We start from the raw sequence: 26,476 nt of genomic DNA, 5'->3' as shown, positions 1-26,476 counted from the left end.
AACTCAACATAGCCCTGGATATTATAAACAAGCACACTAACTACTCAGGCCTAAAAATAAATTGGAGCAAATCGGCAGTCTTCCCAATAGACCCACAACCATTACCCCCGCCCCAATTACCCGGAGGCCTCCAATGGACTGAGGAATTTAAGTACCTGGGCATAAAAATTCAGAGAAATATTCACAAATTTGCAGAACTAAACCTGCTACCCCTACTGCAAACAGTAGAACAGAAAGTGAAGGCCTGGACTCGCCTACCACTATCCCTCATTGGCCGCATTAAAGGAACAGTAACACCAAAAAATGAAAGTGTATAAAAGTAATTACAATATAATGTACTGTTGCCCTGCATTGCTACAACTGGTGTGTTTGCCTCAGAAAGACTACTATAGTTTATATAAATAAGCTGCTGTGTAGCCATGGGGGCAGCCATTCAAGCTGGAAAAAAGGAGAAAAGGCACAGGTTACATAGCAGATAACTAGTAGATAAGCCCCATATAATGGAGGTTTATCTGTTATCTGCTAAGTAACCTGTGCCTTTTCTCCTTTGAATGGCTGCCTCCATGGCTACACAGCAGCTTACTTATATAAACTATAGTAATCTTTCTGAGGCAAACACACCAGTTGTAGCAATGCAGGGCAACAGTACATTATATTGTAATTACTTTTATACACTTTCATTTTTTGGTGTTACTGTTCCTTTAACCTTTTTAAAATGGTAATACTACCAAAATTCACATATATATTTAGACAATCACCTACCAAAATACCCAACAGTTTTTTCACCAAAATCAGGGCACTCCTTATACAACTATATTGGCACCCCTCCACACCCAAAATCAGCATAGCCAAACTTCAACTTCCAACCCAGGCGGGAGGCTTAGCAGCCCCAAACCTCTTTCTATATTATATAGCCGCTAAACTAACCACAGCAAACTGGTGGGCAGCACCAACCCTGGACAACCCGGCCACACGCCTTGAAGCCCAGACAGTGGGCTCATACGAAGAGTTAAAGAACCTTTTATATAGGGGCTGCTCCTACACCCCAAAAGCAACCCCGCTCATGAAAGAAATAGTATGGGCCTGGAACACTGCCCTCAGCCTCTTCCCCAAACCACAAAACCACTGCTCTGAACTCACCCCGCTCTGGTGTAACCCCAAACTACAGCACAAACTACTCGGATGGGTTGAACTTGATGGACAATGGTCTTTTTTCAACCCTATGTAACTATGTAACTATGTAACTATGTAACCTCCAAACCATACCAGACCCCCAGTTATGGGCCAGCTTCCAAGTCAAGTATATTCAGGATATAGTTAAGGAAGGGAAACTTCTAGACTTCCAGACACTAAAAAATAACTTTAACCTACCAAATAAGATGCTCTTCCGATATCTACAATTGAGACATGCAGTACACTCACAGTTTCAAGGAACAATCCTACAAACTACCCCCTCCCGAATAGAAGAACAAGCACACAACTGTCCACACACCAAGGCCCTCTCCCGCGCCTACGCCCTTTTGGCTCTGGCCAATGATACCTGTAGTAACCTGCTTGTGTAGACATCTTGGTTAATGGCATTCTGGCTGTTTTGCCATTGCTTGATGATGATATTCCTATTCCTGTTGTGTGCTTCCTGTTAAGCTGAGAGCAAGCATGGAGCAGGCCAGATCTACCTGCCATGTTCTAATAAATATACCAAAAGTTCCAGTGTGTATCTGTACCTGAACTAACACAGCAGAAGTATTAACCCACTGCTAGCCAGCAGTTTATTACAGTGGCGACGAGGATTTGTGTATTTGGACTCAGAAACAGACTCAGCAGCAGAGCAAACAGGCTGCACAGGCTACATGATTTCTTCTGTGCACAGTGAGTAACTTGCTACAATGTCTGCCATTGGGAAAGTCCCAGAGTTTTCAGAATCTGCTGAAGAATTTGAGTCTTATTTGGAAAGATTTGAGAGATGGCTGTCTGCAAATGATGTTAGTCAGGAAAAGAAAGCAGATATTTTACTTGCTACACTGCCAGCAAAAACCTACAGTCTCCTTAAAACTCTTATAGCTCCTGCAAAGGCCACTGACTTGTCCTATGAGAGAATTACAGAGACCCTCTCTCAGCATTATAAACCCCAGCCTATCATCATTGCTGAACGCTTTAGATTTTATAGGAGAAATCACAAAGTGGGGGAAAGCCTTGCAGACTATATTTTGGATTTAAAACGGCTATCTGCCTCCTGTGAATTTGGTACATTCCTGGATCAGGCTTTGCGAGATAAGTTTGTATGTGGCCTCCATGATGAGTTCTACCTGTATAAGCTGCTAAATGAAGCAAATCTCACTTTCAAGTCTGCTTGTAACATTGCCTTGGCCATAGAATTAACTAGAAGTGACTCTCAGCAATTCAAACAGCAAAATAGTTCTTCATTTACAGATATCCCTAAAATAACTACAGGGTCTAAACCCATTTCACCAAATTCACCACAGCCACCTACAGTGTCAGTTACAGGTGAGCAAGCATTTCAGACACAAAGGGTCAAAACCTGCTACCGCTGTGGGGGCCAGCATCAGCAACTGAACTGCAGATATAAATCAGAAACCTGTAGAAATTGTGGAAAGTTAGGCCACATTGCTCGTGTCTGCAGAAGCAAACCAGGCAGGCCCAGGGCGCAATATGTGTCTAATTGTGACAGCCAGGAAAGTGACTGCACAGACTTGAATACAGTCAATACTACACATGGGGGAGATGATGGCATTCATATTAAGCTAGAAATTGATGGGCATCCAGTAAACATGTTACTTGACACAGGTGCATCTGTATCACTAATATCAGAGTTTGTTTACAAGAACTGTTTAGGTGGAATTGCACTGCAGAACTCACTTTTACATCTCACTTCTTATACTGGAGAGAAGATTCCTGTACTTGGAGAGATTCTAGCACCAGTCACATATGAAGGTCAGTCATTTACATTGCCTTTAGTGGTTGTGAAGGGCAACAGGCCCACCCTTTTGGGCAGAAATTGGTTGAAGCACCTAAAGCTGAATTGGGCTAAAATATTTACTATCAAACAAACTGAAGCTGCCTTTCACAAAAATCTGGAACAGATCCTGAGTAAACATGACTCCATCTTTAAGGAAGAATTTGGCAGTATTAAGGGGCTAAAGGCAACTATCACTGTAAATTCAGATGCAAAGCCCATTTTTCATAAGCCACGTCCTTTGCCATATGCTCTTAAAGAACCTGTGGAGAAAGAACTAGAAAGAATGGAACATTATGGTATTGTGTCACGTGTCAAATACAGCAGCTGGCCTGCCCCAATTGTAGTGGTCCCCAAAAAGGACAAAACTATTAGACTTTGTGGTGACTACAAGGTCACTGTCAATCGCTGTATTGAACCAGAACCCTACCCACTACCAAATGTAGAGGACTTGTTTGCTACACTTGCTGGAGGTAAATACTTTAGCAAAATTGATTTATCAAATGCCTATCAACAGCTAGAGCTGGATCCGGATTCAAAGCCATTTCTTACCATTAACACACACAAGGGGTTGTTCCAATACCAGCGCTTACCATTTGGAGTATCTACAGCTCCAGCAATCTTTCAGCATGCAATGGATCAGATTCTTCAAGGAATTGATCATGTGGTCTGTTTTCTGGATGACATTTTAATTACAGGTTCAACTGTTGAAAAGCACTTGGCACTGTTAGACAAGGTGTTATCAAAATTAAAAGCATCTGGGGTGCGAGTAAAATTGTCCAAGTGTCACTTCCTCCAGGAGTCTGTAGAATACTTAGGATACCGCATAGATGCACAAGGTCTTCACCCAACAGAAACAAAGTTAACTGCTATTGTTAATGCACCTTCACCTTCAAATGTGTCTGAACTACGCTCCTTCTTAGGACTGCTAAATTACTATGGACGGTTCCTTCCAAATCTGTCAACATTATTGCAACCCTTACATGAACTTTTGCAGAAAGATACCAAGTGGGCTTGGTCAGCCGAGTGTGAAAAAGCATTTCAGGATGCAAAGCAAAGACTAACCAACAGCAAGTGGCTAGCACACTATGACCCTAGTAAGCCACTCAGATTAGCATGTGATGCCTCACCCTACGGAGTTGGAGCAGTTATATCACATATACTGCCTAATGGAGAAGAACATCCAATTGCTTTTGCGTCTAGAACCCTAACACAAACAGAGCGCAACTATGCTCAAATAGAGCGGGAGGCACTAAGTATTATTTTTGGAGTAAAAAAATTTCATAAATATCTTTATGGAAGGAAGTTTTCACTGGTCACTGATCACAAACCACTTCTGGCCATTCTTGGGCCAAAATCAGCAATTCCAACATTGGCAGCACTTCGAATGCAACGGTGGGCACTACTCCTATTGGCATATGACTATGATATTATATATAGACGTTCTCAGGATCATGGGAATGCAGATGCTCTATCACGGCTTCCGTGCCCATATACAACAGATGTTCATGACGAAAGTGTCATTTTTCAAGTTTCATTTGCAGAGGAACTACCTATTTCTTGCAAAGATATTGCAGCTGCAACAAGTCGTGATCCTCTTCTGGCAAAAGTGTGGGACTTTACTTCCAAAGGCTGGCCAAATTACAGCTCTGACAAAATCCTTAAGCCATATTTTGAAAAGAGAGATGAGCTTTCCATAGATCAAGGTTGTTTACTGTGGGGGATACGGGTTGTCATTCCCCCAAAATATCGTCAGAGGCTCTTGCATGAACTTCACGAAGGCCATCCAGGTGTAAACAGAATGAAAGCACGAGCTCGTGGTTACCTGTGGTGGCCAGGCCTGGATCAAGATATAGAAATTTTTGTAAGTCAGTGTACTGCTTGTGCTTCTGTACAAAATCAGCCACCCACTGCACCCCTTCACCCATGGACATGGGCCACATCGCCGTGGGAAAGAATCCATATCGACTATGCTGAAATAAACCAGCAAACATTTCTTGTGGTTATCGACAGCTATTCCAAGTGGTTGGAGGTGTTACCCACTAAAACGAGTACAAGCGAGAAAACGATTACCTTGCTGCGTAATTTGTTTGCATCCTATGGTCTGCCAAAGGAATTAGTTTCGGATAATGGACCTCAGTTCACATCTCAGGAATTCCAGTACTTCTTGCAACAAAATGGTATCAAGCACAAATTGACCCCACCTTATCACCCAGCTTCAAATGGTGCTGCTGAACGGGCTGTTCAGACATTTAAAAAAGCTTGGATGAAACACTCAGTAGCCAGTGAGTCCGCTCGCACTACAGGAGAGTTGAGACTTTGTCGATTTCTGTTTAATTATAGGAATACTCCACATTCAGTCACTGAAAGTACCCCAGCGGAACTGTTTTTAAAGAGGCACCTCCGAAGCAGGTTGGATTTGATTAAACCCTCTTTAGCTGATACAGTGGAGAAACATCAGAAGCAACAAGTCAGAGCACATAATAGCTCCAGACAAAGATACAAAGACTTTTACCAAGGTGATAAGGTTTTGGTTCGAGACTTCCGCCACTCAGGGCGCCTTTGGTCTCCAGGGACCATTTGCCATAGAAGGGGTCCCCTGACGTACGAGGTTCAAATTGGTAACCGTCACATTCATGTCCATGTGGAGCATCTGGTTCCAGATAAGAGTGTGTCACCCGTACCTCCTTCATTTTCTACCATTGACTTTCAAGTACCTGTAGCGCCCTCACAGGAATTACCAGATGCCAACAATCCATCTAATCCAACCAGTGCTACAGCCTCTGAGGGTGAACGGAGGTATCCGATATGAGCACGCAAGCCTCCTGACAGACTGGACTTATAATGCCACTATGTTATGGTTAACTTGGACATTTCCACTTTAAAATGTTTAGAACTGAGTTATAACTGTTGGTTATATATATATATAATATATATATTGTCGAGATCTACTTTTTGCTAAAAAGGGAGGAATGTAGTAACCTGCTTGTGTAGACATCTTGGTTAATGGCATTCTGGCTGTTTTGCCATTGCTTGATGATGATATTCCTATTCCTGTTGTGTGCTTCCTGTTAAGCTGAGAGCAAGCATGGAGCAGGCCAGATCTACCTGCCATGTTCTAATAAATATACCAAAAGTTCCAGTGTGTATCTGTACCTGAACTAACACAGCAGAAGTATTAACCCACTGCTAGCCAGCAGTTTATTACAATACCTTATTAAACAAACTCTACAACAAATGGCTAATAGATATACCAGACATGAACAAAGAGCAATGGAAGGAAACCCTTGACTCAATCTTTGACTATATAGTGGCCTCAAGGGATAGGCTAATACAATATAAATTCTTGCACAGGGCATATATCACACCCAAAGTACTAGCAAAGATATCCCCATCCCAGTCAGACGAATGTCCCCGCTGCCACCAATCCCCAGCAGACTTCATCCACATGGTCTGGACTTGCAGTAAAATAGCGAGCTTCTGGACAGAGGTAGCGGACTATATATCTGATCTAACCAGCACCCCCATTACGGTAACACCATCCGGAATGCTACTAAACCAAATTACTGATTTAGCCCCAACAACTGCGGAAAGAGCTCTCATCTCTATTCTACTAGCATATGCTCGTAAGTCTATCACAATGAAATGGAAAGCCCACTCAGCTCCATCCATACAATTCTGGGTAAGCCAAATCAACCAAGCAATGCCCACATACAGATTACTATATGTCAGAAGAGGATGCCCAAACAAATTTGAGAAAATTTGGTCCTCGTGGCTAGACAAACACAACATAGGAAACTGATACCATCCCAATAACAGAGCAACTCAACACCAGAAACAAAATGAGTGTTGCCCCCCCTCCCCTCTATCTCTACCACACATCCATCCCACCACTCTGGTCTAGAAACTCCAGGGAAAAGCGTTGGCAATGCACAGTTTATAGTTGTGTTAAAGTAGTAGTTCATTGTAGATTTATAAAGTACAAAAACAGTGGAACTCAGTATTACAGGGTATGTAATGTTATAGCGAGATCCGTCAAACCACATGTTATGTCACAAAAGTTTGATATATGTTTTGTACCATATGATCTCCTCTTGGATGTCCTGACTGGAAACTATGTCTGTAATCTGTTCCTCAATAAAACTCAATGGTAAAAAAAAAAAAAGAAGAGTGCTAAAAACCAATAATAATCATGTTTTCAGTGCTGTAGTTTAAATGCCTACAGTAGAATAGTTTTGTGCATGGTCTAAGCAGTGGTGTTTTGACTGGATGCAATATGTGCATATTTTATAAGAAACCATACTATTGATAAAATATAAATAATATGTACAGGTATGGGACCCATTATCCAGAATGTACAGGACCTGGAGTTTTCCGGATAAGGGGTCTTTCCGTAATTTGGATCTCCTACTTAAAGTCTGCTAAAAAACATTATTTAAACAGTAATTAAACCCAATAGGATTGTTTTGCCTCCAATAAGGATTGATTATATCTTAGCTGGGATCAAGTACAGGTACTGTTTTATTATTACAGAGAAAATGGAAATCATTTTTAAAAATGTGAATTATTTGATTAAAATGGAGTCAATGGGAGATTGTCTTTTCGTAATTCGGAATAAGGGGTCCGATACCTGTACTATAATATACTATTGGGTGCTACCCACATCTTATACAAATAGTATATATTATACAGCTGTGGGACCTGTTATCCAGAATGATTGGGACCCGGGCCTTTTTGTAATTTAGGTCTCCATTCCTTAAGTGTACTGAAAAACATTTAAACATTAAATAAACCTCAGGATTGTTTTGCCTCCATTAAGGATTCATTATATTGTAGTTGGGATCAAGTACAAGGTACTGTCTAATTACAGATAAAAAGGCTAATGCCACATGAGGCGTAGGGCGGATATTTTCAGCAAGCGTAAAAGCGCTTGTTGAAAATTCCGCCCTACGCCTCCTACATGTGCCTGCAGCTGAATGAATGGAATACACTCAGGTGCAGGCACATGTAGCCGATATATGCATGAAAACGTGAGACTTTGCATGTGCCTGCACCCAAGTGTATCTCATTCATTCGGGTGCAGGCACATGTTGGAGGCGTAGGGCGAAATTTTCAGCAAGCGATTTTAAGCTTGCCGAAAATATCTGCCCTACGCCTCGTGTGGCATTAGCCTAACACTGCTAGTAAAGGGGGTTATTAAATTTCTGCTTTTTTTGGAACAAGGTTCACCTTTACCTACTGTGTCAGACATTTTCCATATACATCAAAAGGAGCAGCATGAGAGGCTTCAGATATTTCTCTGCCAGGTAAAATACACTGTTGAGTAACTGCCACGTGTGTCTTATATACTTTAGCCCCAAATACATTATATATAATGAGATGTAATGGATCATGACATCCCAGACCCCCCCTTACAGCAGGTGACCTTATGTAGGTTTCAGCATTGTAAAGGTTCAAATTAGACCAGAAATCATCTGCATAGCTATAAACGTACCCATGTGCCATCTAGTGGTAGTACACAAGCAGGAGAAATAGAAGGAAAAGCTATTCTGTATACAGGACATACGGATTGAATGTATGTATGTATATCTTTTTTTATAAAGCGCTACTTATGTACACAGCGCTGTGCAGTAGAATACATTAATACAAACAGGGGATTATTAAGTTAATAATAGATAAATACAAAGTATAACAATAAATAACAATAAAAAAATAGCTGGAACTGCATGATTCCATCTTGTGCTGGCTAGGCTTCTAACCTGGAGTGGCACAGTGGACCTCACCAGAGACCACCCTTTTAAATTAGAGAACATTTGCAGCAGCGTGGTTCTTCACTGTGAGGGTAGTAATGTTTCAGAATGCCCTGCCAGGTGATGGGAGATTCTATTAATGCCTTTAAGAGTGGTTTGGAAGATTTCTTGAACATGCATTTTATCTTTTCTGTTTCTTAGTGTCCATAAGAAGGTGGGAAACATCCCACCATTCATTGAGCAAATAGATTCTCAGAAAAACACTGACTGCTCTCTGTCCAAATTCATTTTTATATTAACACACCCAAACCCATTATAAAGGCATTTAAATATTCTAGCTGTCTGTAGGGACCCATAGGGTTAAATGGTCCCTATGGCTTTAAATCCCTACAGGTTTTTTTTTTTTTTAGTTGCTGGGCAGAAGGGAATGTATCTAAGTGAGTTCATTAACATGTGTGTGCTATTGGTTAGAAGGTTGGTGACCACATCCTGCCTGACTTTGGTATAGTGTTGGGAGAGGAGTGGCACCTTCCTGTTGTTTGCTTCCACCTTAGGGACAAGGTGGATGTGTGCTGAGAGCCCAGGGCATGGGCCCAGGCCCAGTGAAGTCGGGGAACAGGGCCCCGTGAATGAGGCATTAGATAGTGGCAGGTGTAGCTCCCTTTATAGTACACTCTAGGAGTGTAAGGCAGTTAGGGTTGAGCTAGAATGAGCAGCATTGAGCTCCTGCATAGGATTTGCAGTTTTTCTGGAGATATTTCTCCCAGGCCATATTGCCTGTAGTGTAGGGATCCAAGTGAATAGGGAATCAGGATAGAGAATTCCCTGAGGGATCCACTACAGGGTGTGTCGCAGAGGTGAAGGGAGATTCCTGCCAGTCTGCCCGCAGGAGAGTGTGAGTCTGAATATACACTCGGTATGTGTTGCATGTACCAATGGCCTCTGAAGCTGTATTGTGAGTAAACCCTGTGGATGTTCAATAAATACTTATTACTTTGTTATTTGCAAGAACCTCTGGCGCCCTCTGTTTTCATTTTTCTGCATAGCAGCAAGAGAGGTGTAGTTGCACAACACCCTCACCTTCCTCTTCCACTTAGCGAAGGCCCATTCTGGGTAAGAGAGTACAGTGTAACCCATGTTCTACTGGTACTAGTCCGGGAAGGCAGCTATTGAGCTGAAATAGAGGTTACATGTCAATCATACATTGCCTGCCCCACCTCTATGCCTTTCCCCCTCTCTCCTAACCATCTAATTGTGTAGCCAGTGCATGGGCCTGGGCATCTGGTCCACCATTCTGGCACATACACAAGGTGATACAAATCTTATGTGGAAAGTTTGTGCAGAGCAATTGGAGGGGGTGGGTTAACCCTCAGTGGTACAAAGTGACACTCCCTTTCATCTGGAGGTCTGTATACACATGACTTCAATCAGGCTTTCTGTCCTGTGAAATGGTTTCTTTACTCAAGGCTTCTGGTATTTGGAAGATCCAAGTTTTAGTGGATCCATAACAGAGGCCTTTGTAGATTTAGGACGATACTCCTGCTGCAATTTGAATTGGTGTTGCTAATCGCACTTAGGAAGCCAGACATACAGCTTGCCAACTCTGCACTAGTTTTTTGTTTTTTTTATAATAATGTAGGGATCCCCAAGTTTAGGCCCCTTTAGGTTCCCATTAGACAGGCACTAGAGCGTGGCCCTGTGGGAGTTGGACACCTAAAGGTGGTCCTGGCATATTTGTGTAAAAAGGGAGTTCCCCTGCAGTTCAGGCAGCAGCCACTGGGTGGTGTGTTGGGATATAAAAGGAGATGACTCCCATGTTCAGCGGGTTTTAGTCCTGGGACCTCCCTCTGTGAAGAGGTGTACAACAGGCTGGTGTCTTAGTCAGTAGTATTGTTATTAGGTTGCTCTAGGAGTGACAGGCAGGATATTAAGACAAGCAGAGATCGCCCCTCCAGGAGTAAGAGGGGTTAAAACCCCCCAGCAATCCATCGCTGGAGTTCAGGGCATGTAGTGTCTAGTAAGGTGGATCAAGTCACCACCAGGGAGATTCCTAATCGAAGGGTACTTATGCGTGAGTACCGGGGTAAGTCCTTGTGGAGGGTCAGCCTGGCGGGAGTACCGGGGAGAGCCCTAAGAGAGGGTCTCCTGGCGAGGGTACCAGGGGAGCTCCTAGATAGGATCACCTGGCGGGAGTACCGTGGGTAGCCCTAAGAGAGAGGTTCTCTAAGAGAGAAGTAAAGGAGAAGTGTGACTTGGTCTGTTCATGTAACACACCCTGGAAGTCCTGCCTGCTCTCAATAAAGCAAGTTCATTTGGTTCATCATCATAACCAGTGTCTTGGCTCTTCATACACAGAGGATCCTCAACTGCCTGGTAAGCAGCTATCCCAAGGGAGGGGCAAGGTAGTTGCAAGGAGTCGCTGTCCAAGGAGAACATTACAGAGTTTTCCAGGGAGGGGAGTTATAGTTCTACCTATACCTACCCTGGGTGGAGGCACGCCATTCAGTAACATTCCCCCATAGTAAGCGGGGGCTCAGGGCTCCTCCATTGGAGGCACAAGTAGCAGCACCGACTAAAGTGGGCTACAATAAGGTAGAACTTAGAATATGGTAGCCTAAGATTGTAAAGTGTATAAATTCAAACACATGAGGAAGGGGGCACAAGGTGCACCAAATAAATGTAATATATTTAATATATAAGGCCAATTTAAAATTTAATAAGTGGAACATTCTATAAAAGTGAATTTAAAGGCAAACTATCCCTTTGAAATAACTTTTGCATCTAATTCACTTATACAGAATACAATTAGGTTTCTATTTCACTTCAGGTAAACTATCCCTTTGAAATCATTTTTGCATATAATTCACTTATACAATATAAAATTATGTTTTAGGTGCAAGAATAAATACTAATATATGATTGTAAAATTTAAGGTAGGGGGTTTAGTTACTTGGCTGCAGATTTTATAATTTATATAATGCAAACCAGCATTGGATTTCTTGCTCAGCATCGATTGTTTGAACAGGCAAATGATGTAAAGATTTTCTGTCTATTGGAGAAGCTTACAGTAAGAAGGCCTCTTTCCTACCACTGTGTATAGTATTAGTGCTTTTATGGCAATTCAGTATCGTACTCCATTTCTTGGACCACACGGATACGTTTATAGCTGTAATGGTTTTGCTATAACATAGGAGGTCCAGCGCATGTTCCAGAGCAGTTTGTGCAAGCACAGCTGGCTAGGGACTGGCTGGTGCTCAGTTGGATTTGTGTGCCAAAAGTACCTGGGTACACATACAACAGCTTGATGACACTAGTATGTAATACAGAAGTCAATTTTGTTGTGATTTTTATATCCTTTAGATAAAAAATCTCTTGTAAGCAGGGCCCACTAAACCAAACTAATTTTTATTTTTTATTATTATTATTATTATTATTTGTTGTAAATTAATGTGCAGTGCAATGTAACTTGCTGGTGCTATATATAGAAATGAAAATAATGATCCTTAGGCACTGTAAAGGTTTCCATACATGGGCCGATTCTAGCTGCCGATATCGGCCCCTTAGACCGTTTCGGCAGCTAATCGGGCCGTGTAGGGGCACTAACGATGGGCCTGCCTGACCGACATCTGGCCTAAAATCGGGCAGGTTAAAAAATTTAGTCGGATCGGGGACTGCATTGGCTCGTTGATGAGGTCCCCGAACCAACTTCGCCTATACCCATTGTTCTAATTCCATAGTTTGGCCCCAGGGCCAAATGACCGAATTAGCCTGGATATCGCCCGATATCGTCCATATCATTCAGGATCTGAACGTGTATTGCCACCTTAAGAATGTGTTGTACAGATTAAGAGATGTTAAGGCAATTATGTTCTAACTGCTGTTAATTTTGTTAAAATGTAAAAGATCCCTGAACTAAAGGAGGATATCAGTATAGCAGATTATTGTTGCTTGGGTAAGGCCAGTGAAGATGACATTATAATGAATGTATTATACACTTCCACCGGCGAAACCCCACCTTTCCTGCACTTCCAACAGCGGATCCCCACCTCTCCCGCACTTCCATCATAGGGCCCCGAAGTTTTGTTTCAAGGTGACTTCGGCAAATTGCGGTGATGTGTATGCCATCCCACCGCCGATTTACATTATAGCTGGTGGGATGGCATTGCAGGGAGTGTGTCACTGCCCTAAACTAAAACTGCAACATCATCTTATGCTGTTATTAAATACTTATTTATAAATTGTATTATGGTTCTGATGTGGCACACTTATTGCATATTTATACATTTGACTAGTGCCGGCATTTTCTAAAAGCTGTGATGCCTGATCACATTTTGTGATAGGAGCGCAAATAGCACACTATTCAGTCATCCCTGCCAGTGATCTATGTAACAATAAATTGTGCACAAATGGAGAGCTATTTAAACAGCTTAGACCACTATTATTACTGCAGCTTGGCTGTACATGTGTTGCATTGTATATCACATTGATGGCCAGGTTAATAAAACAGATGATCAATTGTTTTAGAAATCATATACACACACATATATATATATATATATATATATATATATATATATATATATATATACATTTTAATTGCACATAGCTAATTGCATTGCAGGTATGAACTAAAACAGAAAAAAATTCAGTAAATCATTTTCCTAGCTGTGTAGGTTTCAACAGATGTTACCACAAGAGATGTAAATGAGTCCATTCTAGGCTATATGTTTTCTGTTGTGCTTTAATTAAAATGTTTCACATCCCAAATCAACTGCTTTCATATTTGTTTCCAACACTCAATAGCTTCTCGAAACTAAATATGATGTCTGCTCATTATTCTTGAATTGTTAAGTACGTCTTTGGCCTTTTGGTTATAATCGAGAAAATCAACCTTATAGTGAACCATTAAGGATTTTAAAACAGAATGTTCCTACCACAAGGTTTTTCTTGCTCATTACAATATCTGGCTTATTTACGAAATGCAATACAAAGTGCAAAAAAGAGTCACAAACCACCATGTGTTTTGCTATTTTGCACCTCAGATGCAGATGTTTCCACCCCAGAATGGCAGTGCTGTATTCATGAGACTTGTGCTTTACCAGATTGGATATATCTATAATAAAATGTCTTTAGTCTGTCAAAGCAGCTACTTTTGCTAAGCCTACTGAAATGAGAAGATACATCGGCACAAACAGAAACTTGGCAAACCAAGCATGCAAAAAGACTGTAACTGAAACTTAGTTGTTTCAGATATTGCTAAGCAGATTTTGCTTTTCTCAGGATTCCTGTCAATATGTGAGAGTAGCAGAATATTTTTACTGACTACTAAAAACACAAATTTAACAACAATTTTATACAGAGATACACAATTTTTATTATAATAGCAGACATTCTCACTTGTCCATCTTTTATCCAAAAAGAAAAAACCTTGGAGTTAAAGAGGGACAATTGGCTTGCAATGTACTAAAACAAATTTCATGAAATTATTCTTAAAAGTATATGAAGATAACTTAAAGATATAAATCCTTTAATATGAGATGACACTTTAGGGGTCATTTGCATTATCCCAGGGCACAAGTGCTAGAGCACTAAGGGGTGCAAGAGTTAGTCCCTTAGTGCTCATTTAGCAACCAAGGTAAGTTGTACTCTGCAGCCAGTGTTTGACTCCATCATGAGGAGCAGAATGCAGTGTCAGGAGGCACAGCCAAGCCCTTTTCTTGCCACCTGTCTTAAAGTGGCAGCAATGGCAGGGCCTCATTGTGGGTTGTGCATCCTGGCACTCCCCAAAGGTGGCAATGGGCTGGCAGATTTAAGCTGCCGATTCAGGCACTTCAGACTTCTGCTCATTTGGTGTAATTAGAGTATGTGTGGGGATATGCCTACAGAAGTCTCCTTCCCTACTACCAAATCGCACCATTTTGGACCCACAATAAAGCCCCGTTTGCTGTGTTTCTGATTAAAAACATGCATCGATAAAAGCTACCAACTCTACCCCTTGATACTGAGGGGTAAATAACAGGACAGATATCATGCAGGTCAATGCAATCAGGTAAGGATTGCATGAGCACAGCACCAACAACTGGATCTGCCCAATTTGGCTAGCATGCCGAGCAGATCTCAACGTGTACATTCAGCTTTTTGGGATTAAAGCACTTCTTTTAGAGTTGTCATTATCTCTGGAACTGTATTTCTTTGTCCATAACCAATATGTAATTCTTATGTCATTTATTCCCAAATTATCTCACAAATCCATATGCGCTATTTTCATTTTGGGTTCAGTACACACCACAGACTTTGGTATATCTATGCATATTGGGCATCAAACTGTTCAGTAGACCTTAGGTGTTCTTATTTGGGGTGATTTGCCATTGTATGCAAGAAATTGTGTGAGATAAATGCGGCAAATTGCAACATTTTCATGCGATTTTCTGAAATGTCATAAAAACCACTAATTTTGGGAAAGCTTTGCAAATTGGTACTTTGGTGTAGAAAGGACTCTTTACCCATGTTGGATTTGTCAGAATGTGTACTTTCCAAAAATGTATGGTTTTCTGGGGTTCTCTGTAGAGTTAGGGGGTCTTACGGCACATAATACGCTGTCAGGGGGCTCTGTGTGCAAAAGCTGAGTTGGCAGGCGAGAAATCCATATGCGCTATTTTCATTTTGGGTTCAGTACATACCGCAGACTTTGGTATATCTTCATATTGGGCATCAAACTGTTCAGTAGACCTTAGGTGTTCCTATTTGGGGTGACTTGCCTTTGTACGCAAGAATTTGTGTGAGATAAATGCGGCAAATTGCAACATTTTTATGCAATTTTCTGAAATGTCATAAAAACCACTAACTTTAGGAAAGCTTTGCAGATTGATACTTTGGTGTAGAAAGGACTCTTTACCCATGTTGGATTTGTCAGAATGTGTACTTTCCAAAAATATATGGTTTTCTGGGTTTTTCTGTACAGTTAGGGAGCATATAATATACGGTCATTGGGCTTTTTTTGCAGAAATTACAACAATTTTCTTCTTTACCCATGTTGGATTTGTCAGAATGTGTACTTTCCAAAAATATTTGGTTTTTATCTTGGTACCTAATGACCTGTAGAAAATAAGATGCTGCAAAGTGGAATTTATGGAAATGTCATCAAAATTGCCAATTTTAGAAAAGCTTTGCGGCTTGGTACTTTGGAGTAGAAAGATATGGGTACCCATTTTGAATTCAGCGCAATGTGTACTTTCCAAAAATATATGGCTTTCTGGGGTGAGCATACTTTTTTGAAGTGTTATCCCACATAAAATGATGTAAATGTGTTGATTTTGCAGGAGCTGACATGACAGAAACAACAGATCATATGGGGGTATGTTTACATTGGGGCCCCTACATGCCACCTACTTAGGTAAACCTATACATATTGGGCATCAAACTGTTCATTGGCCCATGGCATTCAAATTTAGGGTGTTTTGTTTGGTTACTTTATGACCTGTAGGAGATAAGATACTATAGACTGGAAGCTTTGAAGCAATTTTTTTTTTTAAATTTCACAAATTTTGATAAAAACCAATAACTTTAGAAAAGCATTTCAGTTTGGCGTAGACAGACAGTTGTGTCTATTCTGGATTCCCCAGAATCTGTTCTTTCCAAAAATGTATAATTTTCTGGGATAAATCTTCTGTTAGTGGAATTTTTGGTCTTGAAATCTAAAGTATGTAGCTTTCTGAAGCAGTGCTTTGGAAATTTGTTAGTGTACTGCTGGGAGTTTTTGACCTATACAAGTGAGAAATCTCCATAAAACTATATATATTTGGTATTGGCACGTTCAGGAGACATGGGACTTTTCAAATCAGTTGTATTTTCTTGCATAAAATAATTTTTGTTTCTGGTATGTGTGTTTATATTATGAAAAATATGATTTTTTAAAAATACATTAGACATTTAGAAGCCTATATCTTGTTATAGAATTGGAATTACACAAAAATTCTACCATATTTTGAAAGCTTTGTTTGTCCTGAAAAAAAATGATATATTGTTTTCCGGGGTAAACTAAAAGTCCCCCCGAGGAAAGGCCCCTAAAGTGAAACAGTGCAAAATATTCAAAAACTGTATGGCAATACAAGTTCTGCTTTGACCAAAATGGCTGGCATTGAAAGGGTTAAGCAGTTACCCCGAAGTCACTACCTTCACTGGCATATATAGCCCACTGTAATGCCCTCCTTGCCTGTTAGCTAAAGTGAATGGGGTCCTTCTCCAGTTATACAGATTTCTTATAGATTTCAAAAATATCCAATTATTTATGAACTAGTAAGTGCCATACATCAATGCATTTTAACATACCCAAGAGTTCTTTTTTAAAAAATATATCTTTTTATAAGCTTTTTTATGACATTTTCTTTTATTTTGTACATTCAACATGTAGCCTTTAGTTATGATATGAGTAGTTTGACCCCCTTAGCACTTTGATGAGCAGAACGGACTTAAGAAGAAAAACATCTGGTTTCAGAAATTTAACCATCAGTCTTAAAACTGCTATTTTTGGTACCAGACAGTTGCACTAGTTTTCCCCTCCCCCTATCTTATAGCAGTCCAACATTGCTTCACCCAGATATCCTCATAAGAAGAAGGAGAAGAAAGATGCTGAAACACGGTGCATTGCAGGCAGCAGTGCTGTTATCGCTTCTTGGGTCTATTTGGACAACAGGTAGGTGGTCTGATTTGCGCACATTAACATGATTAAATTGATTTCCGGATTAAAGAACTAAGGAAATATCAACTATCATATAAACATCACAAAGAACCTGTGGCACTTATCATAGTTTGTAATTAAATGGCAAGGATGCTATCCTGGGGCATAAAAAGAGACTGCAGACCCACAGAAGTACAAAACACTTGAGGGGGATCCAAACTTGGTCCAGTAAATTCTAGTCACATTACTGATGTTATCGAAAGGGGAAATATGATCCTGTTTCTTCACTTGATAGTAGTTACAACATGGAGTTTCTGGAGTGTTGTCTTTCTAAATATGTTTGCACAATCCAACTAAATTCTACCCAAAGACAAGTTTTTGTATAATGAAAGAAAATGTCATTCTAAGCAACCATACAATACACATCAGTTAAACATTTTACTGGATTTAAAGTTATGAATGCAGTTGTTATTGAAAGCAGTAACAGTCTTTATATTTTCTGCATTTCTGCTTCTGGCACCTGAGACAATGTAGCAGAAACCAGCTGATAAAGAGCCCTGGAGAGGAACTCACAACATCTACATTGTTTTAAGATTCAGAGAAGAACCAGAGAACAGGAAGGGATAGACAAATACTGCTTCCAGCTCTGATTACCTTTATATTTACATTTAAAACCACTGAAAATATTTAATTGCACATTTAACAATGGGATCCCTTATCCGGAAACCCATTATCCAGAAAGTTCCGAATTACGGAAAGGCTATTGCCCATTGATTCCATTATAAGCAAATAATTTAAATTTTTAATAACTATTTATTTTTTGTCTGTACAAATAAAACAGAATCTTGTACTTGATCCCAACTATGATACAATTAATCCTTATTGGAGGCAAAACAAGCCTTTGGGTTTATTCAATATTTAAATGATTTTTAGTAGACTTAAGTTATGGAGATCCAAATTACGGAAAGATCTCTTATCCGGAAAACCCCAGGTCCCGAGCATTCTGGATAAGATGTCCCATACCTGTATTACATTTTTTCATTATAGAAAAAAAGTATTGTTTGGGTGGAATTGCCATCTTTGGTTCTGCTAGTAGAGCATTTAAACCAACTTTAATGTGTTCATTCTGGCATAAAGCCACAACTGTGAGATATTGTTTCTGTTTCATTCATTATATGTATTTTTCACTTGAAAGCAAAATAGCTAAGACAACCGAACAATATGGTCCAACATAATATCCCTGCATAGGCAATGTGTCTTGCTTGATTCTAGCGGCAGTAGTCTTCCTGTCATTTAGTCAATTTGCAAATAACTTGGCTATTGTAGCTTACATGCACCAACGCTTGCATGATTTTGCTGTTGTGCTCCTGCTGTAGTGTATGGCTGTACCGTTTGGTGTAAAAGAGGATAAAGGTGTTTGAGGTAAAGTTACTATTCTGAAGCATCCAATAAAATCATTTACACAAATAATTATTCAGATAATTACTCAGTATTGTCTTAATAAAGGATGCACATTTTTTAGATTTGTTGCAAATTTATTTAGTTAAGTTTTTATTCTCCTACTTGAAGTGTATGGTTACAAAACCCAATTAACTGATTTTTTAATTACTTACATTTCTTTTTCTGGTTTTCTACATTCAGTTACCATTGTGACCAGGATGTTTACATATAGCTGCCCTTATCCTTTAATGAAGGGGTGTCAAACTCAGTCACATAAGGGGGCCGAAATCTAAAACATAGGCTCGCGGGCTAAATTTTTTATTAAGATACTAAGTCTTAGTTACTATGTGGGGAAAATGGGAATTGATCAAGCTGGATGGTCAGACACACTCACCAAGGGCCACATAAAACAGCCAGGCGGGCCGGATTGTAGATACTGTAAATACAAACAACATCTGAAAGGTCCTTCCTTGTCGGGAAAAAAACCCAATTACAATTATTGTTGATAATTTGGCTACTTTGAGTATTTTTAATGGGATCTATGTAAGATATTTTCATTTTACCTAAGAAGAGTTTTATAAATGGTAGCTTATGCTAATAAATACAAATATAAATCCCAATAAGGCTTTCTGTGTAATGCCATTCTATGCCTAATGGTCACTTGAAAATGTGGTCAAGTTAACTATATAGCAAGCACATTAGAAAAAAAGAAAAAGAAAGGACCAACAGCTCCATGACACAGTAAAGCAAGAGTGAAATCAGAATACAGAACAAAAACAAAAAAATGAATAATAATTCAATTAACCTGAAATATTTGAGTCATTATATTAGTTATGAATGATGACAAAAGCATGCACTGTTAAGCTTTGTATAATAAAGGTATTGTAATAATACACGTGGGACATGTCAGATTATCTTGGATATCAGCTACAGTTTGCAAATAGGTTTATAAGCTAAAACAGGAATTACTTCCTATTGGTAACGCGCCACTCCACTTTAAATTAAATTTCATTTGGCACACAAGTTTTAGTATGTCAAATGACACAAATAACATTACTAAGCTTTTGTGCTAATCAGATACACCAGGGGGCTCAAACTCAATTTACCTGGGGGCCGCAGGAGGCAAAGTCAGGATGAGACTGGGCCGCATAAGGGATTTCACAAAAAATTGGCTTTCAAGGGATAATGCATGGCACGGCGGGCGGGAGCTGCTGATTGCGGAAATTACGTTATGCCATCATAACAGTTATTATGGGAAGACGTTCTGTGTGCACAATTAGCTCCTTAGCAGCTAATTGTGCACACAGAACGTCTTCCCATAATAACTGTTATGATGGCATAACGTCATTTCCGCAATCAGCAGCTCCCGCCCGCCATGCCTTGCATTATCCCTTGAATCGCAATAAAAATCGAGATCCATTCATTGCTTTTGAGAAGGCATTGGTGCGGGCCACAAAATACTGTACCGAGGGCCGCAAATGGCCCGCGGGCCACAAGTTTGAGACCCCTGAGATACACTAAGCAGTCAACATTATGGGGGGGGCTATTTTTTTTTTTAAGAAGCAGACATATATTCTCACAAGCATTTTATATCTACAATACACATGGGAAATGTCAGATTATCTTGGATATCAGCTACAGTAAATAGGTTTATAAGCTAAAACAGGAATTACTTCCTATTGGTAACGCGCGCTCCACTTATTAAATGTCCTTGCTGCTCCCTTACATGCAGTCCTTACTCGTGACCGGAAAAACAAATCCATAAACCTAAAAAGGGGGATAAGGGAGCGCACATAGAGTAATAACTTCTAAAAGGAGGTATCGAGTCCAACCAAAAATACCAAAAGATAGAATGTAACAAGGATTGTGCCCCCTTTAACTCACAAGATGACCAGAGCATCTTTTGGTATTTTTGGTTGGACTCGATATCTTCCACAATGAGAAAAAAAGTAAAGAATGAGAATAAGATACTGCTTAGACTAAAAACTTCTATTTGCAGGTATATATTATGATTATGATCCAGATGAACATGTTTTGTTGGAAAACAAATGCAAGTGCATAAAGGTGACCTCGAAATTTGTCCGTTCAAAGGAAAATCCCAATGAAGAAATCTTAGAGAGAAATATAGAAATACGGTAAGTATCAGGCTTTAGCTAAACTATTACAAATTATTTTTGTATTTGGATTGAGATGAACGAAATATTACCCAGTTAGCTCAAGAGATGGAACTCATTCTGCCAAACTCAGTAGAGATTATTTACATGATATGAGATGGAATATTCATTTAACACATATAACCTATACTGAGTTGACTTTTTTAAAGATTTAAGGACCACTGTCATTGAAGTGTTTGATATCCCTCATATAATTGTCATTGCAATAGGCCCTATTGTACCTTATTACTTATACAAAGCACCAATAAGTTAGGTAGTAATATCCTGTAGTATCTTATAAGTTTATCATCCAAATCAGTGATCCCTGCCAGTAGCTAGTGAAAAACATGTTCCCAGTGGCCTCAAAGCAGGTGTTTATTTTTGAATTCCTGACTTGAAGTCAACTTCTGATTGCATAAAAATCTGGTGTACCACCAAACAGAGCCTACTGTTTGCTGCCCCTCCCCCCCCCCCCCCGGGAACTTTTTCATGCTTGTATTGCTCCCCAACTCTTTTTATATTTGTAAAAAAAAGTTGGGGACCATGATCTAAATCAGTTATCCCCAACCAGTGGCTCGTGAGCACATGTTGCTCCCCAGCCCCTTGGATGTTGCTCTCAGTGCCCCCAAACCAGGGAGTTATATTTGAATTCCTGACTTGGGGGCAAGTTTTGGTTGAATAAAAATAAGTTTTCCTACCAAATAAAGCCCCCTGTAAGCTGATAAGGTGCATAGAGGCCCATACTGCCAAGTTAGTAGGCCCCCCAATTATTAACCCATTGATCATGTAAGCCCCTGTTTAGAGGGTCCTGCAAAGAAGGAAGAAGTTTTTTTACATTCACTGTGCATGTGTGCAAACTAAAAAATTTGTAATCGCAAACCTTCTGTTTTAAGGAATGCAAAGGGTTCGCTAACGGTTTTGCTAAATTTGTTGCAAAGCACCATTTTGGTCCAAGTCATATTACATTCCCCCATTAGAGTTTAGCCTCTGTTTTTTTAGCCTCTATATTTAAGTACTGTAGATATGCAAGTTGTTGAGGAACAATTGCTAAATGGGTGCATCAGTGTTTGCAGACGATTGCCATAGAAGTAAATGGGGTCATTTTGACCCCTGCCCACAAAACTACTTATCACTGTGTGAAGAAAAGTGATTTCTTCTTCAAAACTGGCATTTTAATAAGTATTGTGTATATATGTTAGAAATGCTCTATATATAATATGCATATGGATGATATTGTATTTAATTCAGTGTTAGGCTCAAATAGCTTAAGCACAGTAGGTGGAATACTGTATTAAAAGTGCTATGTTAAAATATTACCTTTATCATATTTTAACTCCAGGATACCACTGAAAGCCAGAGAAAACATTTCAGATCCAACATCCCCACTAAGGACTAATTTTGTCTACAACCTCTCAAACCTGTAAGTGATAAAACACTGTTTGGTACTAGCCAGTCATCTTAAACTGCTGCTATACTCTTATATCTTTTGATTCATCAAGTATTCTGTCTAGATCCGAAGAATGTAAGAGGCAGGACAAAAATTAGGTGCAAGCTGGGAAGGAAGCAGTGAGTTAAGTCATTAGTGGGGCAGGAGGTATGCAAAGGCATAAGAGGGAATGGTTATGGATAATAACATTCACCTCTCTCTTAGGACATACACAACAGGATCCTATGCCCAATTTGGCCACCGACCCTTTGAGGCATTGTGAGCTGATCTGATAATTTGTCTCTGGCCAACCAATGGTTAATACTGCAGGTCTATGCAGACCTTTATCCTTTTCCCCCAAAAGTCTGGATCCACTAATTTCAATATTTCCTCAATGTTAGCAACAATACAAGCAGAATGTATGTATTATATATTGGCCTATATGTATATCAATTGCTGTATCCCCATAAACTTGGGAGACAGGACTTTGACCAATTTATCATCCAGCCATGGCTCTGAGAGGTTTGTAACACCAAATGTGTAACTTTTAGTATCTTGTGAATTGAACTTGCTTTTATTAAAATGTTGTGTAGGTAAGTGAATATTTCCACTGTTAGCATCCTCAGAGAAGCTAGAACAGGTGCCAACACCTTTGTAAATGTTCTTGGTTCTGTTGCTACACTGAAAGGTAAATCCCTGTACTGGAAGTGACACTCTAGTACCTGTAAATGTAAATACTTTTGATGACTTGCTAGGAAGGGAACATGCAGATAAGCATCTTGCAAGTCTAGCATGACCATCCAATCCTCGGGGCTCAAAACTTGAGCGAAGACCATGATAGATTCCATGCGGAAAGTTCTTGTCTTTATGAACTGATTCAGAAACCTGAGATCTAGGATGGCTCTGAATTCACCAGATTGCTTTTTTTTACTAGAAATAAGGGGTAATAAATTCCCCTCCCTTTCTGGTAGGTACCTGGACAATAACTTACTTTGACAGGAGCTGATGAAGAATCTCCTTCAGGCTGAGCCTTGAAACAAGAAGTCTTGCTCAAACTGGTGACTGCTGGTCTCACAACTCTTCAAAAAGATTTAGTCTTTTCAGATTTAACATCTTTCTTAGCCTGAAAGGACTGAGATTTCCAAGAAAAATGCTTTTGGTAATTTCTACCCGGTCGATAAGATCTGGCATCTTTAAAGGAGAATCTGCCACCTGTTTTCCTCTGAAAACAGATTTCTTGTCTCTCTTATCTTGAAGCAGAATAGCTGACTTGCCCACAGAGGCCATAGAGATAATATTCTCAAGTTTAGAACCAAACAGTAAACTCCCTATATAAGGCAGAGAACACAAATTATGCTTGGAAGGAGTGTCAGCTAACCAATGTTTCAGCCAAAGAGAACTGCAGGAAGTAACTGAAAGATTCATGCCACTAGCTGACAGTTTAAGAATATCTATGGAAGCTTTTGCAAAGAACTCATTAGCTAATTTAACTTCTTCTAAGGAATGAAGAATCTCTTCTCTACCAAATTTTATTAGCACTGGCCAAAGAGGTAATTGCAACTGCAGGTTTACAGACAGTACCTGTAGCAGAATAAAACTTCTTTAGAACTGAATCCTGACTTTCCATAGGATCCTTGAGGGAGACACCCTAATCTACAGGCAATGTAGTTCTCATTGGAACTCTAGTAATGGAGAAATCCATTGCTTAACTTCATCCTTTAAAAAAAGGATACATCTTTTTCATTCTCTTAGACTCAGAAGAAAGGAATCTTTTGTCTGGGACCTCCCACTCAGACTTAATAGTTGATTTTATGACCTCATGCACTGGAAAACATAATTTTTCTTTTTTTGCTGATTTAAACATAAGATCTGCTGAACAACAGACTCATCCACGGGATCTAAATTCAAGGTTTTCCTCGTGGCTGCAATCAAAGGCTCAATAAAAACAGTATTAAATCTTCATCAGAACCAATATCACCTTCTTCCTGAGAATCAGATTCAGAGTACTCAGAAGACAAAACATTAACTGGCTTAACCATGCTTGGAATGTCAGAAGCTGCTGGGAGGTTAGAAACAGAAGGAGGATTAGTAGAGACTTTAGATAAAAAATATATCAATAACCTTCTCCACCATATCAGACATAGATTTGTTGAAAGAACCCTTCATCCAAGTCATAAAAGTGTTAAATTGTTAAGCAGACCGAGAAGTACTTCTTTGATCAAAACATCCTTGACAGACTTTTTTATCACATAAAGCAGGCTTGGAACAAAAGACACATTTCCTTCTTGAGGTTTTCTCTCTCCCCTGGTTATCTTCACGTCTATGATGACTATGTCTATGGTGCGGGCTCCTATAACAATAAAACAAGTGTAAGCTACAAACATAAAATCCTAGCTCATCTGACCAGATCACTGGAGACTAGATCTTCTAGAACTTATGAGTCAGCTAAAAAGAACCATAAAAACACCATAAGTAAAATAAAATGAAAGCCTGTGCATGCAGACATGAACAGCACTTACTGCAATGCCAGGAGATAGGAACAGGAAATAGCATGGAGGAGGTGGGAGGAAGCCTCATATGTATTAACTAGCTCATTTCCTGTCCTTCACACGTCAGGAGGAGTTAACCTTGTAGTATCCACTGCCATATGAATTACATATGAATTACTAGTCATGCTAGGGCCCAGGAAAAGGGACCTACTTCCCATCTATACTAAGGATCTCCTATAGGCATCTAACTAATTAGGGGACTGGCAGTGAGAAGGGGTATGATTTACCAGTCCCTCACACTTTTACTGGGTATGAAGTTATATGTCATGTAATTATTATAAATGTTCTCATGTATGCTAATTGCTTAAAGTTGCTGTAATGGCTGGGAAACAAATGTGCTGCTTTTACATCTATATATCAAAGGCAAACACTGTAAGGCACACTCATGATTTTTTTTTTCATGTTTTGTATATTACAATGAATCAGAAGTCACAGAATGAGCCAGTTAAGGCCCCTTTGCTAACACAGATGGCTGGTGGCCACACTGACTATTGAATGGAGTGGGAGTCAATGAAACAGAGGTAGAAATGCCCATTTCACTGCCTGAACACTTTATAGACATGGATACTTATTTTTCACTGACTCCTTGTCCACCCACTAGATTTTGGCCATCAGTATTAGCAAGCAAGTGCTTACTGCAGTGCACAGTAGTGCACATGTTTCCGAGCCTTTATATTTTCATTATAGCTGAAATTAACTTGCTTTTTAATCTCTTTTTTTCTCCCTAATATTCTGGGGTGCAGTTGTAAAAAATGTGACCCTGTTGAAATGGAACTTGGTGGAGAAACAGTCTGGGTGTCCCAAGCTAACTGTGACAAATCGGAAGACACCTGTTACACCTATGACAGAAATAAATGCTACACCAGAGACATACCTTTCACAATTGAAGGAAAGACCGAAATGAGAAAAGCAGCACTCAACCCAGAATCCTGCTATGAATAATAGAAACAAATCGCAAATAAGAAAAAAATGCTATATGAATATAAAACATAACTACTGCATAAATGGCTTGTCTGTTTGTTTTTAAATATATTAACTGCTAGCTTTTTTTATTTTCAATTTTATATTTACACAGTAGACTTCATATTTACAATAAATCCTTGTTTTTGTGTGCAATCCATCTTTTGTAATGTACATTAATTACTTCCCAGCCCTTCCCACTGCAAAGTGACATTAGGCCCCCTCCTCTGCTAAACTGCTCCACAAATATTTTTAATATGAAATCTTATATTAACCAAACTCCTAAACACATGGGTATGCTGGACATCCTAACAAATAGAAAAAGTCCAATCAGTCGTAGTCATTTATAAACACTGAGCAAATTTGCCCCTAGGCAGTAACCCATAGCAATCAATCAATTATTAGTTCCTTCTAGCTAGCTGCAGGTAAAACAATGAAAACAAACACCTGATTGGTTGCTGTACGGTGCAAATTTGCCCATTGTTTATAAATTACCCCCACTGTGTCTACTAATACTCATAAACAGATAAGGCTATTGTGATCGCAA

The 26,476-nt window shown here is 39.6% G+C and overlaps 1 protein-coding gene and 1 long non-coding RNA gene across 2 annotated transcripts; one reads left to right on the top strand and one right to left on the bottom strand.

The window, feature by feature from the left end:
• Window positions 1-1,434: 1,434 nt before the first annotated feature.
• Window positions 1,435-6,832, bottom strand: LOC116411450. Its single transcript, XR_004223082.1, has 2 exons — window positions 6,188-6,832; window positions 1,435-1,540 (listed from the first exon to the last, which is right to left on the bottom strand). It is a non-coding gene; the product is annotated as an uncharacterized LOC116411450 (long non-coding RNA).
• Window positions 6,833-17,235: 10,403 nt separating this feature from the next.
• On the top strand, window positions 17,236-26,025 carry jchain (joining chain of multimeric IgA and IgM). The gene is made up of 4 exons (XM_031903227.1): window positions 17,236-17,416; window positions 20,841-20,976; window positions 22,334-22,414; window positions 25,713-26,025. The coding sequence occupies exons 1-4, from the start codon at window positions 17,350-17,352 to the stop codon at window positions 25,909-25,911; spliced, it is 483 nt and encodes a 160-aa protein (XP_031759087.1). The 5' UTR covers window positions 17,236-17,349; the 3' UTR covers window positions 25,912-26,025.
• The last annotated feature ends 451 nt before the right edge of the window (window positions 26,026-26,476 follow it).

Source organism: Xenopus tropicalis, chromosome 1 (genome assembly GCF_000004195.4).
Source record: "Xenopus tropicalis strain Nigerian chromosome 1, UCB_Xtro_10.0, whole genome shotgun sequence".
Lineage (NCBI taxonomy): Eukaryota > Metazoa > Chordata > Amphibia > Anura > Pipidae > Xenopus > Xenopus tropicalis.
Note: the sequence above shows the minus strand (reverse complement) of the source record. Positions and strands in the feature narration are given on the sequence as shown.